At 38.5% G+C, this 18,711-nt stretch overlaps 1 protein-coding gene across 2 annotated transcripts; it reads left to right on the top strand.

Moving 5' to 3' along the window:
* The first annotated feature begins 9,393 nt into the window (after positions 1-9,393).
* Positions 9,394-13,544, top strand: HOXA13 (homeobox A13). Of its 2 annotated transcripts, XR_004588441.3 has the most exons (3): positions 9,394-10,184; positions 11,607-12,142; positions 12,791-13,544. XR_004588441.3 is itself a non-coding variant. In XM_034401863.3 (2 exons), the coding sequence occupies exons 1-2, from the start codon at positions 9,440-9,442 to the stop codon at positions 11,849-11,851; spliced, it is 990 nt and encodes a 329-aa protein (XP_034257754.1). In that variant the 5' UTR covers positions 9,394-9,439; the 3' UTR covers positions 11,852-13,544. The 2 variants fall into 2 exon arrangements, 1 of the variants encoding a protein (XP_034257754.1); XM_034401863.3 differs by having other exon boundaries at positions 11,607-13,544.
* Positions 13,545-18,711: the final 5,167 nt, after the last annotated feature.

Below are 18,711 nucleotides of genomic sequence, written 5' to 3' on the forward strand. Positions count from 1 at the left end.
CAGACTTGTGCATATGTACCTCCATCCTCCCCATTTTAGATTTTAAGTTATATTATACTGAATTTATATAGTGTTTTGTAGGATAAACAAACCCAGATGTTTTCAGCAGTGCTTTCTGTAAGGTAGGGTAGTGGATGGGACAGCAAGAGATATATAATTTGCCTGGTTGTATTTTAGAGGCAGGCTTGCAGTTCTGCAACTGTGAAAATGGGTTAAGGCCAGAGAACTTCACGGAGCTAAATGTCATCAGCAGAGAGGAGAGTGGCAGCCAGGGAACCCATTCAATGGAAGCCCATTGAACGCAAGGGTTAGGAATCAACTCGTGGAAGATCAAGCTCTCTGCGTCAACAGAGATACAAATTCTCCCTGTGTTTTGACAGGACTGCTTTGGGCCCTGTTCAGCTCTCCAAAGTGTTCCATAACAAACTTGTTAAACGGATCCTCCCTTCGCGATGGTAATCTCTTTCAGAAACGATCTCCAGATCTCCATCTAAATGCTCGGTAGAGCACGATTCAGTGCCAAGGGTAGATCTGGCACTGCAGAGTGGCTTCAATGTGTTTATAGCTGTTCAAGAATTCCGGCGGGGGAGCTGCTTGCTAGCTTCGTGGTTGTTCTTTGTCATGCTGGATGGAGATTCCACGGTACTTCCTGTCAACTGTTTAATCGCCCTCCATCCTCACAAGAACGGGATGTGCCGTTTAAGAAACAGCCCTTATGAAACATTCACTCCCTTATTTATTTTAAACAGAAATAAGATGGCCTGCAGCAAGCCATTATATCAGAACAAGGTCAGAACACGGCTGAGTTTTAAAATCCCTGTTTATCAAAGTAGTACTAACTCCTTGTAAGATTGTTTGGAGCTTACATCGTGAATTTAATTCAGGAAAAGTCTGCTCAGAATTAACTCCCATTAAAATAAGTGGAATTACTCCTAAGAAGACTATAGGCTTACCAATGCACATGAGAAATAGCATCTGCAAAGTTGGGTCTGCACAACTCGGTAGGCTATGTTAAATTAGTTGGGTGACTTATGGTTCTGCATATTACAGGAATTAAATTCTTAATATCTTGTGTGAAGGGAGCCATCATGTTAATTTTTAAGATAGTTTCAGCAGATAGCATGCACCTGACACAAATTGTGATTGCTGTGAGATCTAAAGGTCCGACTTCAAAATCCTCATATAGTTAACATCTTTTTCAATCATAAAACTAGGCACTGGAAAATAATTCCACTGATTTTATTATTTTATGGGCTTCCTACAATTGTCCTAGAACAGAATTGATTGACATAATAATATTGTTCCAAAGCAGTTTTAGTTATCTGCATCAAGTCAGTAATTCTTAATGGACTTCTTTTGCTCATAAGATATATATTCATTAAATAATAATATTGGGTTAACTGCAAGCCTTAATTTAAATAGCAAGAAGCCCACTAAGAAGCTATTCCATGCATGAACCTCCTGCATTTTGGTGGTTCTTTATAATTGTTCATTCATTCATTCTGTCAGTCAGTCAGCCAGTCAGTCAGTCAGTCAATCATCAGATTTATATTTTGCTTTTTCTCCTGGAACTCAACATGTCTTTCCTTCTCTAGTACCATTCCCACAGCAGTAATCTTGTGTACTGATTGAGTTGCAACTAACTGGCTTAGTGATACCCCACAAACTTCCAAAGTCCTGTGCATCAAAAGATGAGTCTTCTAGGTTGGTCTACACCTAACCTTTATACCACACTTCATGAGAGAATCTGCGCCAATAATATTTTCTTTATATAATTTTTTTAAAAAAAATCCTGAATCTGTGGACTATTCAGTTCCTGGGGTAAGGTGGGGGCTTCTAGAGCAGAACGCACTTCTATCCTAAATATATAAATAGTTGGAAATTTTACTGAAATCAGGAGATCTTGCTTCAAACAAGTTCTCTCAAGTTCAAAAATACTTGAGAGGAAGTTGCATGAGGATGAACTCCAGCATGAGTCTGAAAGCTTGGAAGACTAAACTTCTGGTCCCGGTGACCGACCCAGTTTGGATGTTGCAAAAATACTTGTATTGTAGATTGAAGAGGTTTGTTATTGAAGCTACAGGTTGATGAATGGGTGAAAATATCAGAAGTTCTTCAAATATCTCATATCTCAGTAACAAAAGAAGGTAGCATTTAATACAGTAAATAATTATGGTTATTGAGAACTACCCATATTCTATGCAACTTTGTTTGTATGGTGTGCACTGCCTTTTAGTAATGAACTCCATCTTCATAATGATCTAATAATACTGACCACATTCACAGACTCATTTGGGTCAGGGACAATAAGGGAGAAAGAAAAAGAAGACAACACCCATATCTTTCTTATAATACTTTTCCAATGTAAGTCTCTCTCAGTTCAACATCTATGATACCTTGCTCAATTAGGGGTGTGGGATCGTTTGTATCCTTGGGCATTCAGACATGCATTCAGCTTGACAGCAGTTTCTTTGTTCTCAAATCCTCCCAATCCATTATTCTAAGATCTCTGGTAATTGCTCTAAACTATCCTAATTTGACAAACATGTTGGTCTATATGAATCCCAACTGGGTGGAAATTAGAGGAGCTGTAATTGTTTCCCCGCATGTTTGGAAGATACCAAATTATGGAAGGTGGCTCTAAAGTATTTTAATTTAATATAATGATTAAAACCATCTACACCTATAAAGTCTCTCCCTGGTTATCAATAATTCTTGTAGGAAGTAGGGTTTTTTTTCCCCCTCCTAAGAGAATGGAAGTGGAGCAATTTCAGTTGAAGTATCTTGGGAGAGCCACTCATACATTACTAGTGTTTTGCCTGTGTCAGAATGATGATACTATGACCACAGCCCTATCAGGAAAGTTATTTCTCCTGTCAAACCCTAAATGTTGTTCCTAGACACAATGAGAAGAAACTTGCCATCTATTAGAGTCTCCAATGATATATAGCTCAGGATAATTCCCCCTTGCTTGGTTGTACAGCAACAGTTCACACAACTCTTGGCCAAATATTCTTCACATGCCAGTGAATGACCTGCTTACCTAGGGTTATAGTTGGAAACATGTTTGTGCAACCATTGAGGCTTAGCAAGGGATAGACCTCAATAGAAAATGTTTCAGCTCAGGCTAATGGGACTTTATCCTCACCCTCAGGAAATAGAGAATAATGACCATTATGGGCACTTTCCAAATCTTTGTGATGAAATCCATCAATTAGCAAGATTCTCCCATTCGTTCAAAGAGGAATTCTTCTGCTTCTCCATATTGTATCAGCCCCTCTATGGATGAAGGAGGAAGCATTCACATATTTCATAACAGGATCCTATCTAATACAGTGCTCCTCTCTCTTAAATTGGTTTCTCCATTGGGAGTATCCACAAAATAAGGAATGTTCACTTCTAAAGGGATTTTTTTAAAAAAAACAAGAAAAGATAACACAGCATAACTTAGTACATTCCAGCACAAAGGAGTACTGTACACCCCTGATTACTGTATACTATACTGTATACTTTTAGTTTAAAAATATGGCTGTGCGTCTTTAATGGTCAAAGCTCATCTACTTTAGGTAAATTCTAAGGATTATGGGAAATTTGAAGTTGGATAAAGGAGTTTTGGGTAATAGGTTCAAGAAAATCTCTTTTTATCTTATATCTTTCTCTCTTACAAATGGGATCAAGTGTTTGTTTTAAAATTGATTAAAAAGATTTTCTATAAAGTATATAACCTAATTAAAAATGGATTTATTTTAAAATAGTTTTGGGAATACACAATATATGTAAAAATGTTACTTTTGATATTTTTCACAGATAGTACAATTAAATAAAAGTTCAGAAATAATTACGAACAGTATCAGAGATCTATTTAATTATTTCTGTGCAGCAATACATTTTGCAGTAATTATGAAAGAAATTAAGATAAGCTCCAGGCACAAACAGGGAAAGCAAAACATGCTTGCAATTGTAAATAACATTATAGTCAAGAAAATTTAATGTTCAAAATATTATTTTTTATATCTTTTTTGTATATTTGATTATTGAACCAAGAAAGTATATTGATATATAGTTATTATCAGTCAGTCAATTAAAAAACAAATATTTTTTTCAATCATGGTTTTATTTTCTTTCCTATAAACTGCTGGATTTAACATCCAATTTTGCTTGTGGAATAGTAACAATAATTATTATTATATCTATTTACATCAACCTGCTCATCCAAGAAACCGTATTCATATTAAATCTTTTTCCCCCTTAAAAGCCTTTAATACAATGCTGATGTGTTAAAGTTACATCTTAGAAAAGTGGCTTTAAAAGACAGAAATAAATTAATTTCATCAATTTCAACCCAGTGTTTTCATCATCAGATATACATACACAGAAGGGGGGGGGGAGAGAGAGAGATTCTCCACCAATATCTAATTCATGAATTTCAGATAGTCTATATGTAGTTATAGAAAAACGCTAAAAATTGTCAGAAATGTGCATCGTATGCTTTCTTAAATTCTGACCAATAGGCACCAAGACATATTCCCTAAATGTTTTACATCTTTTTTGAGTTCTGAATCAAGGTTCACAAAATGCTTGTTTTTTAAATCACAAAAACCAAAGACCGGTGAACTTTTTCCGCTATTTCCTTTTACGTTAGTCTACCTGTGCTTATTTTATTTTTTATACATTCCCTCATATTTAAGAGAAATCTTTCTTATTTTTCAATTATCTCTTCCCCGCTTCTCCAAAAAAATCCAACCCTAAAGTCCTAACATTCAAGAGGATATAGGATGCAAGTGCTGCTGAAAAGCTGTTTAGTTATGTGAGAAACTCATTCTTAATATTGGTTTAGCAATGTAGTCATGGAAAAAATTATAGAGAAAGTAGATCCTTCCAGGTGCCCTGAAAAATAAATGTAGTGGCAAGTAAATTGAAAGCTCTATGGAAACTTGAATTCAATTAAAGGGTTTCCCCGACTATTATCCAAAAGTTTACTTGATTTCCGAGAGCTAGATTACTAGGGAATTTAATATGGAGTGCATACATACATGCAAATTGTTACTACTATTGGCGATCGTCAAGGGAAAAGCCCAGATTAATTAAAGTGAACCGGATATATGCTGTTGGCTACAATAGGAGTACTCAGTCTGGTGAAATTAAGAGTGAGATTTTCCTCTTGGGCTTCATTAATTCCATTCATTACAATGCAGCATACAACGTATCTTTAGTCAACCTTTGAAATAAAGCTACAAATTATCTCTGTGTAAATCCCAGTGAAATCAATGGAGCTAACTTTCTCAATTGACACAACCTGGAATGTTATAGCAAGTTTGTTAATTTCCTTGATATTTCAGTGCAGTTGTTGGAACTGGAGGAGGAGGCGGAGAAGAAGAAACCTCCCCCCACCATCACTGCACGCCTATGCAAATTTCCTTTATTGATACTAGGTAAAATTTTGTGGCATTTAACTATCATTTTTAAAATCTGATATTGTGTGCATTCTGTTAAATCTTCACATCATATTCTTTCATGTAGCACGAAAGCTCATTCCAAAAACATCACTGGCTGTGCACGAATTGAGGACAGGACTGAGATGTCAGAGCTGGTCTTTTGTTCTAGGACTGTAGAACTCATCTAATTTTTGCTATCAATATCCCAACAAGACTGGGAGGACAAAATTGCCTTTGAATCTCAGTTCTTCCCATTTTCTGACTTCAAGAGCAACCAACCACTTTGCTCTCATTACTTTTTAAATTTTCAAATACTCCTGGATAAATATAATCCTTTAATTTTTAGCTAATGTAGAGCAGCCGAGTATTGAGGAGCAATACTCAAATGCTTTTTGTTCCTTGATGTTCTCTGAGCTTGGTTCTTTTCTTAGAGACATTTCATTACAGGACCATCCTGACTTTTTTTCCAGATAATTTATGTTTATCTATAGATTTCCTTCAAGGGATAGATTAGGATATAGTTATGAAATACTTGCTGCCAATTGTGCTGTGACCATTTCTCTTTTCCTTCCTTTCCTTTCCTTTCCTTTCCTTTCCTTTCCTTTCCTTTCCTTTCCTTTCCTTTCCCTTCCCTTCCCTTCCTTTCCTTTCCTTTCCTTTCCTTTCCTTTCCTTTCCTTTCCTTTCCTTTCCTTTCCTTTCCTTTCCTTTCCTTTCCTACATACATATGCAGGGGAGGGGGAAGCGAGGGATGGGAAATAAGGTGCAGTACTCACCATCACTGGATAGGATTCATCCAAATTTTTGTTGTGATGCCAGAAAACCATACTCACCAGCAGCAAGCAATTCTCTCTCATCTTGGAAATAAACTTTTAGGCCGCATATTCCTGATAGCAGCAAGCAAATTCCACCAAGTAAAAGATTCCGGCTTAGACAAAATCTCTAACAGGGGAGCAAGTTAAACCGGAGTACATATTTATATTTTCTGTGAAATTAATATTCATCATAAAAGAATCCAACAATAACACAACCGCCTATACAAGTATCTGTATTGACCCCCAAGCATGCATCCTCCATGCCAAGCAATAGCGAGGGAGGGAAGTCTTGGTGTCTGGAGGGTTAGTTTTTTTTTTACACTGTGTTCCAGTTCTCATCCGTGCCCTTTGAGTGCTGAGTAGAACAATTTTGAAGCCAGTTGCTCCTTTGCAAGAACTTCACTTAGGAAATCAGAGAGGGCTTTGGGAAGATTTTGAACAGTCCAGTCAGGCAGAACAAAAGGGAGCTGGGCCCTTGTGATAATTTCGCCTCAAGCTCTTTACTCTCACTTTTAGCTGGATAGTTTTCAATTAATTTCATATTCATATTTCATATTCATATTCATTTCAATTCAATTCATAGTTTTCAATTCAACTACAATTTAAGATATACCTTTGCTCAATTATTTATTTACTGGTGTCTATTCTCATCATTAAGTTGAAATTTGGAACATTTTTCCAACAGATGATCTCAAATTCTAATATACCCATGAAGACCTTCCTTTCCTTTGAAACCACTTAGAAACATTGGAGGTGCTCATAGGAAAGAAAGAGAGAGAGAGAGAGAGAGAGAGACAGACAGACAGACAGACAGACAGACAGACAGACAGAAAGAGACAGAAAGAGAGAGACAGAAAGAAAGAGAGAAAGAAAGAAAGAAAGAGAAAGAAAGAAAGAAAGAAAGAAAGAAAAAGAAAGAAAGGAAGAACATAAACGTCTACATGCATACATTTGGGTATCTGCATACGTGTTTTCATAGACATATGCACACATATTAAGTGTGAAAGTAACATAGAAGTGGTTTTTCCAAAGGGAGGGGACAAGAGAGAGGAAAGAAGCGATTTGCCTCTTTTCGGGGGCTGCCCGATGTGTCAACCAGGCTGCAAGGGCTTCAAGTGCTGCTTGCAATTCTTCTGGCATTAGCCGGACCACAACTTTCAACTTGACCTTGGCCTCTAGTCAAGTTTAACCAGTATCTAGAGGAACGCTGCGTCTTTAGCCTGTGCGAAGGGGTTGAAGAAGACAAGGGACTCGTGTTCTGTGCAGGGTAGTAGTCTATAGGTCCGGCTGGTTTGCATTTGAAGGAACGAGATCCCCAGCTGGTCAGGGACAGAGAAAACTGCCCGCTCCCTTCCGTGGAATAGTGGAAAGATTTCGAAGCTCATATTTTTCCAAAGGCTCAAGCCTTTTGAGAAGGGAAGGAAGGGAAGCGGGGAGGGGGTTGAAAATATGCTAGGAATAAATATTTGCCTTTGGCCATGAGAAAGAATGCGGAAAAAGATAATCCAAGAGAGGTTGAGACTGGAGGAGAAAGAGCTCTTTATGGCTACAATTAAAAGAATTCGCTGAAATATTGTTCAGGGACAAACTCCCTGGATTGCATACCATTCTCAGCAACGGGCTGGCGGGACTGGGGGCCCGGAGAACTGACAGATCAGTTCCTTCCTTACAGACCAGGAGAAAGAAACCCGCGGAACAATGCAGTTTAAAATACCCCGCTAGAGAAAATAAGCGTGGTGACTCCCACAGTTAGCATAGCCATTCATTAGTATGACCAAAAGTGCATAAAAAATAAAAGGAGGCCCCCAATAACAAAACACCATCACGGTGTTTAAAACAATATGTAAATCTTTCCCATTCTTTAAAAATCTAGTGATGGGCAAATTTTTAACAGCCCTCATTCAGTGACATCATCACCTTTAATTTAGTTGTTTATAAGGAATGCCTATCCTCAATAGCTCTGTTTACAGTACACATTTCCCAGTATGATTTCTTCGAATACAACTACACCTTCACAGACAGTAGTTTTTTAAAAAAATAAAAAAAATAGAAGAACAGTGTTGAAGTTGCAGCCTCAGCAGCATTTTCTTGGTTTATATTAATTTTTATTGAATATTTTTAGATTAACATTAGTGGTAGTAGCAGTAACAGCAGCAATATTAGTTCTGCTACTATTAGGAAGCCTCTGTGGACACTCATGAACAATAAATTTTCTCAGTTGTTGGTTCAGTTTCTCTTTTTCTTTTTATAGTAGGAGATGATTCAAGCACAAATTACAGGCTGTTCATTTTACTGTTGAAGGGACGAGGTTCTTCTGCGGTCCCTCTTAACCCCTTATCTTCTGTACTCTGACAAAACCAATCTACAACCTGCACGTCTAATGGTTTTCTCTGGGGAGGGGTAAAATATCGATGCCAAAGAGAATGGTAATATTCTCTATAAATCTCTATAATTTTGGTAAAGTAAATCAGGACTGCAGAAGGAAATGTGTGGCATTAAGCGTTTGCCAAAGCATTGCCATGTGCCTGTGGTCTGAAAAGTAGTTGTTTCTTTTTTTTAAAAAAAAAAAATGTGGTTCTGATTGTAACTGTAACTATAACCAGAGAAAAGTAGATGCTTCTGCAATTCCGGTAGGTAAGAATATATCAATATGTCGAGTGAGTCGGGGTGGGCAGAATGGAGGATCTAAACAAAACAATTCCCTTCCCACGAAAAATCTACCATTAAGTAGATCAGGAAGAACGAGTTAGCGAAAGTTTGACATCAGGACCGTGAATCTCCTGCTGAAAAAAATGCCCTATAGGCAATGTACTGAAGAGAGGGGAAAGGGTGGGGTGGGGGGGACAGGCATACTTTGGGGGGGAGAGAAATACCTGTTCTTAAGCACCCCCGTTCGTGCCTCTCTTGACCCACAGAGTCTTGAGTGGAAGGGGCAGCCGCGCGCCAGTGCCGTCCGCGTGCAGGAATTCCAGCCCCGACGCGATTAGGACATTATTGAATTATCTGCACTTTATTCCTCCGATGTTTATCATCTGCTTTGCATATCACGTGGGGAATGCCTAGCCAATGGGAGCCTGCCTGGCACGATACTGGCGCGTCAGCCCTGGTCAAGTCTGAGAGATTGAATATCTCTTTTTTCAGTCTTTGGGGCTTTTAAAAAAGAGCCACTGGTCTCAATGCGGATCGGGCTATGACAGCCTCCGTGCTCCTCCATCCCCGCTGGATCGAGCCGGTCATGTTTCTCTACGACAACAGCCTGGAGGAGATCAACAAGAACATGGAAGCGGGATTCCACGCGGCGGCCGCGGCCGCGGCTGCAGGCACCAACTTCGTGGCGGCCAACCAGTGCAGGAATCTGATGGCTCACCCAGCCTCCCTGGCCGGTGCGGGCAGCGCCGCGGCCGCCGCCGCCGCCGCCGCATATCCGTCGAGCGAAGCACCCAGCGCCGCCGGGATGGCAGAGACCGGGGCAGCTGTCAAGCAGTGCAGTCCTTGCTCGGCCGCCGTGCAGGGCTCCTCGGGCCCCGCCGCCCTGCCCTACAGCTACTTCAGCGGCGGCTATTTCCCCTGCAGCGTCAACCACCACCACCACCACAACGCCTCGCTCAAATCCTGCGCCCAGCCCGCCTCCTCCTCCTTCGCCGACAAGTACATGGAGACGTCCGTGGCGGCCTCCAGCGAAGACTTCCCTTCGCGCGCCAAGGAGTTCGCCTTTTACCAGGGCTACGCCGCCGGACCTTACCAACCCATGCCGGCGGGCTACCTGGATATGCCGGTGGTGCCCACGATCGGCGGCCGGGGCGAGCCTAGGCACGATTCCATGCTGCCCGTGGAAGGCTACCAGCCCTGGGCCATCCCTAACGGCTGGAACGGGCAGGTCTATTGCCCCAAGGAGCAGAACCAGCCGCCCCACCTGTGGAAATCCGCTCTGCCGGGTAAAGCACCTGCGCGGCCCTTCCCTTACCGCGGAGAACGCGTGCAGCACCCGAAGTAGCTCTGCAGCCCAAATGTCAAAAGGGCGGCCGCTGCTTCGGTGTCTCCTCGCTCTCCGTCCCCGAATTGCCTGCCATTCCCTTCGTTCCGAGCCCCTTCTTCCCTTCTACGCTTTCTGCCCTGTCAGACAAGGCCGGGAGGAGGCTGATGCCTTGACGCCCTTGTGGGTCTGGGGCCTTCCTCAAGTTGTCTGGGCTCTGAGTTGAGAGTCTCGGGGAACATCTCACGTTCCCCCATCCGGTTCTCCGGCTTTTCCCCAGACAAGGTTTTCTTCTCTAAGGCATGGATGCCAAGAGGGGTCTGAACCAGAGGGTTCAATGGAAAATTAGGCATCTTGGTCGTGCAAATAAATAACTGCTTTCATAGCAAGGGGACTTTTCACCCATTTCCAGCAAATAGGGCGATTTTTTTAAAAAAATGTTTTGAACCCATGTCTGTCAGATTAATCATAATAATTAATCAGCACAGCAGCAGCAGCAGCAGCAGCAGCACTCCTCTTAGGTAAATTCCCTATTTCTTATTAAACCATCACTCTCAGAAATAATATATTATTTTTATTTTTTCACATTGTAGTTTCTGCCTTCTGCACGTGACTGCTCTACCAGCCATCTTAGATTAGAGTTTCCATTACTTTTGTCAAATAGTGTGTTTTATTTTATTTTCCAGTTTACCACCTTCTTATTAATGATCTGGGCAATTATATTTATTTATATTTTTAAGCAATTTATATAGCTACCGATCTCACAAGTTGTGAGTTGTGCTGTCATCAGAATACTGGTCTCCACTCTTGCTCTTCTGACCACCCCTTTAAAAAGATATTGCAGCCTCTCCCTTTTATTCCAACATCAAAATGTAGCTATCAGTTCTGGTGGCTCCACTGCTAGATTATGTGGGTCAGCATCTCCCCAAATCCCATTGCATTTTGCCAGCTGTACTGAAGTTAGATGTCAGTTGTCTTCCTTGTGAGAACAGATGCAAGGATATTATACTGGGTGTTTTGTTTTGTTTTTTGGTATGTGCCTAAGAGAGAATAGACAAGGAGCAAAGAGACTGTTAAAGTTAGCTGAAAAATACTTTTTGATTCACAAGGTCTCAGTTGCTACCTTGTAGGTTATGACAACTGAATATAATTTTCCTAGAACCTGTTTTGTGTTACAAGCCAAGACGTTTACAAGCAATATTACTAGTTCTAGAGAAGAAATTCCTTACCTGGAGAACTTGTGCAAATGTTGATTGAGCTTTATTTAACCCAGTCAACTTGCAAAAGAATGATCTCTTGATCCATAGAACTGATATTTATAATGTGTTTAAGAATTGTGAATAATAATAGCACCTGCCTTCCTGTTTTTGGTTTTCTGTTCTAGATGTGGTTTCACATCCTTCCGATGCCAACTCCTACAGGCGTGGAAGGAAGAAAAGAGTGCCTTATACAAAAGTTCAGTTAAAAGAACTGGAGAGGGAATATGCTACAAATAAATTCATTACCAAGGACAAGAGAAGAAGGATATCGGCTGCTACAAATCTCTCAGAGAGGCAGGTCACAATTTGGTTCCAAAATAGAAGGGTGAAAGAAAAAAAAGTCATCAACAAATTGAAGACAAGCAGTTAATGGATTTAATGGAAATATAGCTGCTTTGGGGGCTCAAAATTCAATTTTCTCCCCCCTGGCCCAGTTTACAATATTAATGAAAAATACAAAATAATGAACATTTTCTTTAAAAAAAAAAACCAACCCTCTCTGTCTTTGGATAGAGGGCTTTTGAGCAAGTATGGTTATTAGGTGCCTTTTAAGACGTTCTCCTGAAAATCCAAAAGACCCCACTTCAGGGACTGACTAGTCCAGACGGACCAGGGATATTGCAGCTCAATTTTTAAAAGATAACATATTGTCGAAAACAGTGTAAGTATTATTTGTGACTATTTTGGGATGCTTTTGGATGATAATCGGGAAGATTTGTTTTTAAAAAGTATGCACACACAAAAACACAATTATTCCATTGCTTATATTACTATCCTAAAACACGTCAAGCAGTAAATTTGGTGCAGGAAAGAATGTACAATTGCTGTACATTTAAGCAATATATTCCATGTTTTTTTTTTCTTTTAAAGGAAGGTACTGAGTAAAGATTTTGGCAGACAGCAGTGAAACAAATTATATGTAGGATTAATCTTGAGTTAAAAACAGGATAAACTGCTAGAATTTTTTTTAAAGCTGTTAGCATATTTTCCAGTAGCTCATTTCTTCATTCATAAATTCAGTGAAGAAACAGGATCTTCTCTAGTTTTGTAAAGAGACTTATATATTTCAAGCTCAGTTACACTATCAAGTGATAATTAATTGCATTAATTAAATATCGAATACTATACATTGTTCTCTTAAAATGTGACATAAAAAAACTGGCATAGCCTTATATGAAAAAGTTGTTTTCTAGAAGACAAATATCTCCAAGAAGCCCAGAGTGAAAATTATAATGTGTTTCCCAGAAATGTTCTGATTTCTATGTCTATATTTTAATCTATTAAATAGTTTTCTATCTTTGTTTTACAGTTATGAGGCTGCATTAGAAATATGAATTCATTTTACAACATCTCCCCCCCAATAAATCAATTATTTCAACCAGCACATTCTATGCTTTTCCCTGCTCACTAAATGATACAGTACTATCCTGTAAATAATAATAATTAAAAAAAATTCACTGTGAAAATGTATTTCTGCACCCCTATTTTTTATATTTTTACCGAAAATTAAAATCTAAAATCTATAGATAGATACTAGCATTATGCCTGTTAATAAAATAGTCACTATAATAAAAGACTGATTAAATTCTTATTTATTTCTTCCATTGCTATATAAATCTTGTGAAGACTGGGATTTCTGGTAGACGTTCCTTCTTAAATCTAATACTTTTTTTTTTTAAAGTACATTGCCTAACCAGAGTGCAAACACAGGAAGATTAAACTGTTGGGTATTTTGAAATGGTGGTCGAGGTGGGGGAAGAAATATAAAAACATGAGCTGAATACCTACCTCTTCCATAATGAAAAATAGTTAAGACTGAAAATGTAAGGACTGCTCATATTTAAGATGTATTAACCAAAAGGGTTAAATGTTGGAGTGGTTGCGGGTAGATGCTGGTACTGTGAAATGAAATGAGTACAGATAGTTCAAACCTTGACCTTGATTTGTGTGTGTGTGGGGGGGGAGGAGACAGACAATTTGTGACCTTGACTTCTGACAGCTCATGACTAGTCCTCTTAATGGATTAGTAGATCAAGGGCGCCACCTCGTGTCTCTACTTCAAGTCTGTTGGCATTAGAAGTTATATATAGGAATCCTAAAAAAATCAAGTAAGGCAGACCGTCTGGTAGGTTTCTTTTTGTCAGACTGCCATTAATTGAGTTGATTAGGATGATAGCTTGCTGTGCTCTGGTCTGTAGCTCATTGCCCTCTCTGTTACCCTAGAATTGGAAGGCCAGAGCCAGGGAATGTCTGGTAGGGTGTAGACCCCTGAAAATGTCTCTGCAGTACTCTGTGGACAACTTTAAAGGAACAGAAATAGGAAGGTGTATGCTAACAGCAAAATATCACAAGCTACTTCAAGTAGTGATTTGCTTAGAGGAGCTTACAGCTATACCAAGACAGCTGTCTCTCTGTATACGTATGTATTGTATCCCTAGGATTCTTCCATAATTTCATTCACCTCTAAGGTGTCACAAAATCATTAATCACAGCCATCTTCAAAGCAGAATCAAAGCTGTACAGTATGCTAAGTGAGGTAATTTGAGAAAGGGAGAATTATAGGAACTTATTAAATATCTACATATCATAGAGAGACTCTTGTTTATAATAGCTTATAACACAAGAAAAATACTAGAATCTTTCTTTGGTTAGCACTTTCTGTCTCTTCTTTTTCCTAACTGGTAAATAAATAGAGTTCTCTCTTGTAAAAAGCAAACTTGGTGGAAACTTGAAACTGCTAATCCAGTTTCAGAAAAGTGCACGAAAATACAGAGAGAACTAAATGAATCTGGTGACAGATTCCTTTGGAAATGTAAAATTAAAAGACTTTATTATTGTGTTGACACAATACCTAGCAATTCAGTATTCTGTTTCCATTCATCTTTTTTTAAGATTACTTCACCTGCCTATGACAAGTTACCAAAATGGAAATAATCCAAGTAATATTCCCCCATATTCAAATTTTTCTTTGTGTCAAAGAAGGATGGAACTAAGTATTTGGATAGTTCTGATTATATTGTTTTATTTATTAAAACCTTTCCATTATTTTCCTTTATGGTATATGATAAAAATTTCTGTTGCCTTTTTTAAAAAAATCAAAAATCAAGCAGGAATGTTTCTCTGAATTTTCTCTGTATTTTTAAAACACTAAATGGTGCTTCAAAACTCTAAAATATAACACTGTGAATCAGTAAAAATATAATCTTTTATCTATGAATGTAAAATGTAAAAACAGAAGGTAAATTATAGTTCGATAAGAATGGGTTTTTTTGGGGGGGACATTGAAGGCCTTTGGAGATTGCTTGGACTTTAAATTACAATCCCTGAGAATAGGAAATGTCTCAAGGGCATCTCATAGCCAGAATCTGCTTCCAGCAATTGAGGGGGGAGGGGAATCTTCATTATGATTATCCCCCATCTGGTTCTTTATTGAAGTGCATGTGTGTTCCTAATATTTCCAATACATTAAAAATCCAACTTCCTAGACTAGTGCAAACAAGTATTTGGGAGTCCTTGAAAGTCTGGTACTTCCGTTGCCTTACCTACTGTACCTACAACTATGTTCTGCAACCCACCTTTTGTAGAGCTGAGCCATTTTCTACTTGCCTATAAGAGAAACAAACGTCTCTTGCAATGTCCTTCCCCTGTGTTGCCCAGATTCCTTGCTTTCATCTCATCATTAGCTGTACTCCTAAACTCCATTGTTGGTTAAATAGCGTTTTCCACCTTATGCTAAAGGTATGCTAAATTTGTTATCGTTTCATATCCATTAACTTGGAGAGAAGCAATTTGTTTGGCTGTCTCTGGGAATAGAAGCAGGATGGGGATTGGCATTGGGGACAGCAGATGCCATGCTAGAATTATTTTCTGCTGAAGGAAAGGATTGGTGGAAAGCACTTCAGCTCAACAAGGTTTTATGCAGAGGACAAAGTGAGTCCAGATTATTCCTTGAATTATTCCTAACCACCTTCTATAGCAACTGATACAAAACCAGGTCTTCCCATTTGAGGCATAAAGTGCTAACTGTTCTCTCTGTATCCAGAACTAGGCCTAAGTGGTTGTACCTAGTGCTGGTCAGTGCTATTGCTCCTATTTGTAGCCTCCAGTTCTGAGTTTTTAAAAATTGTTTTCTTCAGATAATTTTTTTCCAGAGCTCAGATAGAGTGTTTCTGATCTTAACTGTTAGAAGTCTGCTGGACAATTACCAGTTTACATGTTTGTGCATGCTGTTGCTTGTGTGCAATGTGATGTGCAAATAATCTATGTTTCGGTTATAAGGGGATTCTATGAGTCCTTGGGGATGGGACACGCAATGATTTAGCGGTTAAGAAGCTAGATTAAGTCAATTGGAAAGTTGGCACTTTGGGACCCAAATACCAAGTGATGGGGTGAGCTCCCATTCTCAGTTCCTGACAGACTAGCAGTTTGAAAACATGCAAATGCCATAGATAAATTGGTACCACTTCAGTGGGAAAACCAGACTTTCATGCTCCTTAGTGTATAGTCATGCCAACCACATGACCACGGAAGCATCTTCGGACAATGCTGACTCCCTCAACTAGGAAATGGAGGTGAGCATCACCTGCTAGATTTGGACATGATTATACAGGGGAAACCTTTACCTTTTTAATGTGTCCTAGGCAAATGCATTCCGAGAGACTTTGTTATACAGGCTGGAATTTACATATCTTATAATACTCCATGCACTGACAAACCATCGTCCTTCTATTGCATATCTGAAAATATAATACATGTTACCTTATAGAGAAAAAAAGGTCAAATTATAGATATGCTACTGAACATGCAACACATTGTATACATGCTATACAACATGTTTATTGATTTATCATTTTAGAGACTGCCCATCTTCTTTATGCAGCAACTTTGGGGACAGTGTACAAATAAATATGCAATATATGCCATACAACAGAATATATATATACTAAAGGTTATGCAGCATACTATATATAACAAACTAAAGGTTATGCATCATACTATTTATAACAAGCTAAAGGTTACATATCATACTATATATAACAAGCTAAAGGTTATGCATCATACTATGGAACGCCTCTTCCAATGTAGCAGGGCAAGCACTGCATTTAAACAGAGAGAAGACCCCGCTGTTTTCTAGCACTGAAGATGTTACCTAGTTGGGTAGAGAAACATCTGCAAACAAACAACCAAGCTCAGAGAGCACCAAGGACTCCTCAACTCAGCCTCTGGGCTACAGGTATTTTCTTCTATACACACTACAGGTAATCCTCGACTTACAACCATTCATTCAATGACCATTCAAAATTACAATGATAGTGAAAAAAGAGACTTGTGACCATTTTTCATATTTACCACCATTGCAGCATCCCCATGCTCACATGATCAAAATTCAGATGCTTGGCAATTAACATGTATTTATCACTGAATTTCCCATCAATGTTTATTATAAGAAATTATCAGAAGTCTTCAGAGGTTAGTCTCAAATTTCAGCATTTGCTGGAATTTCTTCTCTTCTTTCTCCTGTTACCTTGAACATTCCCCACATTTTGTTCCTACACTTAAATACTAAATACTTAAGTGGAAAATTGCTACAAATGGACACTCTGTGATTGAATGGGTGGTCTCCAAATTTTACACACTGAGGGGAGAAGAGAGAGAACAAAAAAGCTAACACAAACTAATAAAGAGCAAGAGAAACAAAGCAAAGAAAGTTCAGAAAGAGAAAATGAAAAGAAATAGAAAAAAGAAGCGTCTGATTTCTTCTGTAGCAAATATATTTACAATTTTAACTCTTACTTTATTGTGATAAAAAAGAACTCACTTTTTTCCTATTATCCAGCTTTTTTTTTTAACCATGAAACCCACAGTTCATGAATGCATATTTTTCTGTATTTAATACAAAAAATCTAACATACTTTTCTTTTTTTTCCTTCTCATTTGGACTCAAAAATATGTGTGTAGTACTGCTTTAACAAGTACATATAATGAAATTTGTGTACTAGCACAGATACACATCTTGACTTCATGACACATTCCCATGGACCATTGTCCAAATAAGGTACTATAGGTGAATTCTCATATAGGTGGTTAAACTGATCCAGAGTAATCCACAGATTTAAGATCTTAAGATTTAAGTTTTTTCCACTCCTTATTCTAAATAGACTTAAGATCCATTTCTAAAGAACTGAGTCTTGGCCTAATTCCTATCCTTTGTTTCTTCTTTTGCTACTTATCCCTCATTCCCCAAAGGAAACATTTGTAGCAATTGTACAGAGAATGTTCAATTTTTTCCTTAATTAGAAAATAAAATAAATGTTGAATAATAAATGTCGAATAAACCATTGTGTTATAAGGAGTATATAGCAAGAGGGTGTTTAATAGCTAGAAAGAACATTGTTTCAACAGGTTGGGTAACTCTCAACTTCTACAGATCCTTGAAAATTACGGGCCTCCCATTTATATGGAATCTGGCATGAATACCTAATCTCTTCCTTTCTTAAAAGAATCATTTTAGCAGCCTTTGAAAAAAAAACTTGTTTAAAAAAATTAAAAACACACAATTTGTTTAAAGATAGTGTACACTTAAACTATCTCTGCATTTTAACTCATAGAAATCGTATTTTAAATTTGAATTTATTTGTTTATTTTTATACTGAAAGAAAATAATGCTCAGCAAGTGGAGTTTTTTTGAAGAAATGTAACTGAGAGCTGTTTTTACAGTGTCTTTAAATATACTTTAATTCCCAAATATTTAGCATTTAGCCCACCCCTGGAGTATTATGTTTTCCTGGACAAAAGCTTTGTATGGATAGATCGATGAGAGAGAGAGAGAGAGAGAGAGAGAGAGGGAGGGAGGGAGGGAGGGAAGGGGGGAGAGGAAGAGAGGAAGAGGTGAATTTGTGGACCCCAAATATTAATTAAACTTTGGAGGTGAATCTAATTTTTCTTGAAAAAAATGTCATAAGTGAGGTAGGGCTCTGAATGAATTTCATCCCAGAGGATCACAGTAGTGGGAACAACCTGCCAGGAACTTGAGACTTTAGAAGCACCTTAGGACAGCAGAAGTCCAGTCGCTCATTCTGCAGTGTTGAAAAAGTTCCCAAAGAGCATCATGTGGAGGAAAACATCCACTCTCTCTCAAAAGAGCCCATTCTCTACTCTCATCCTCCCCACCCACACTTATGTTGATTTGGACCTATGTTCTCCCACCATCTGGCTCAGTTATTTTGGGGG

This window comes from Pantherophis guttatus, chromosome 4, assembly GCF_059756535.1.
Source record: "Pantherophis guttatus breed Tessera chromosome 4, ASM5975653v1, whole genome shotgun sequence".
In the NCBI taxonomy this organism is placed as follows: Eukaryota; Metazoa; Chordata; class Lepidosauria; order Squamata; family Colubridae; genus Pantherophis; species Pantherophis guttatus.

Excerpts from the sequence above, each read along its gene's own strand:
- HOXA13 (XM_034401863.3), top strand. The coding sequence starts at position 9,440 with ATGACAGCCTCCGTGCTCCTCCATCCCCGCTGGATCGAGCCGGTCATG. Across the intron at positions 10,185-11,606 it reads GTGGAAATCCGCTCTGCCGG|ATGTGGTTTCACATCCTTCC; the intron begins GTAAAGCACCTG and ends TTTCTGTTCTAG.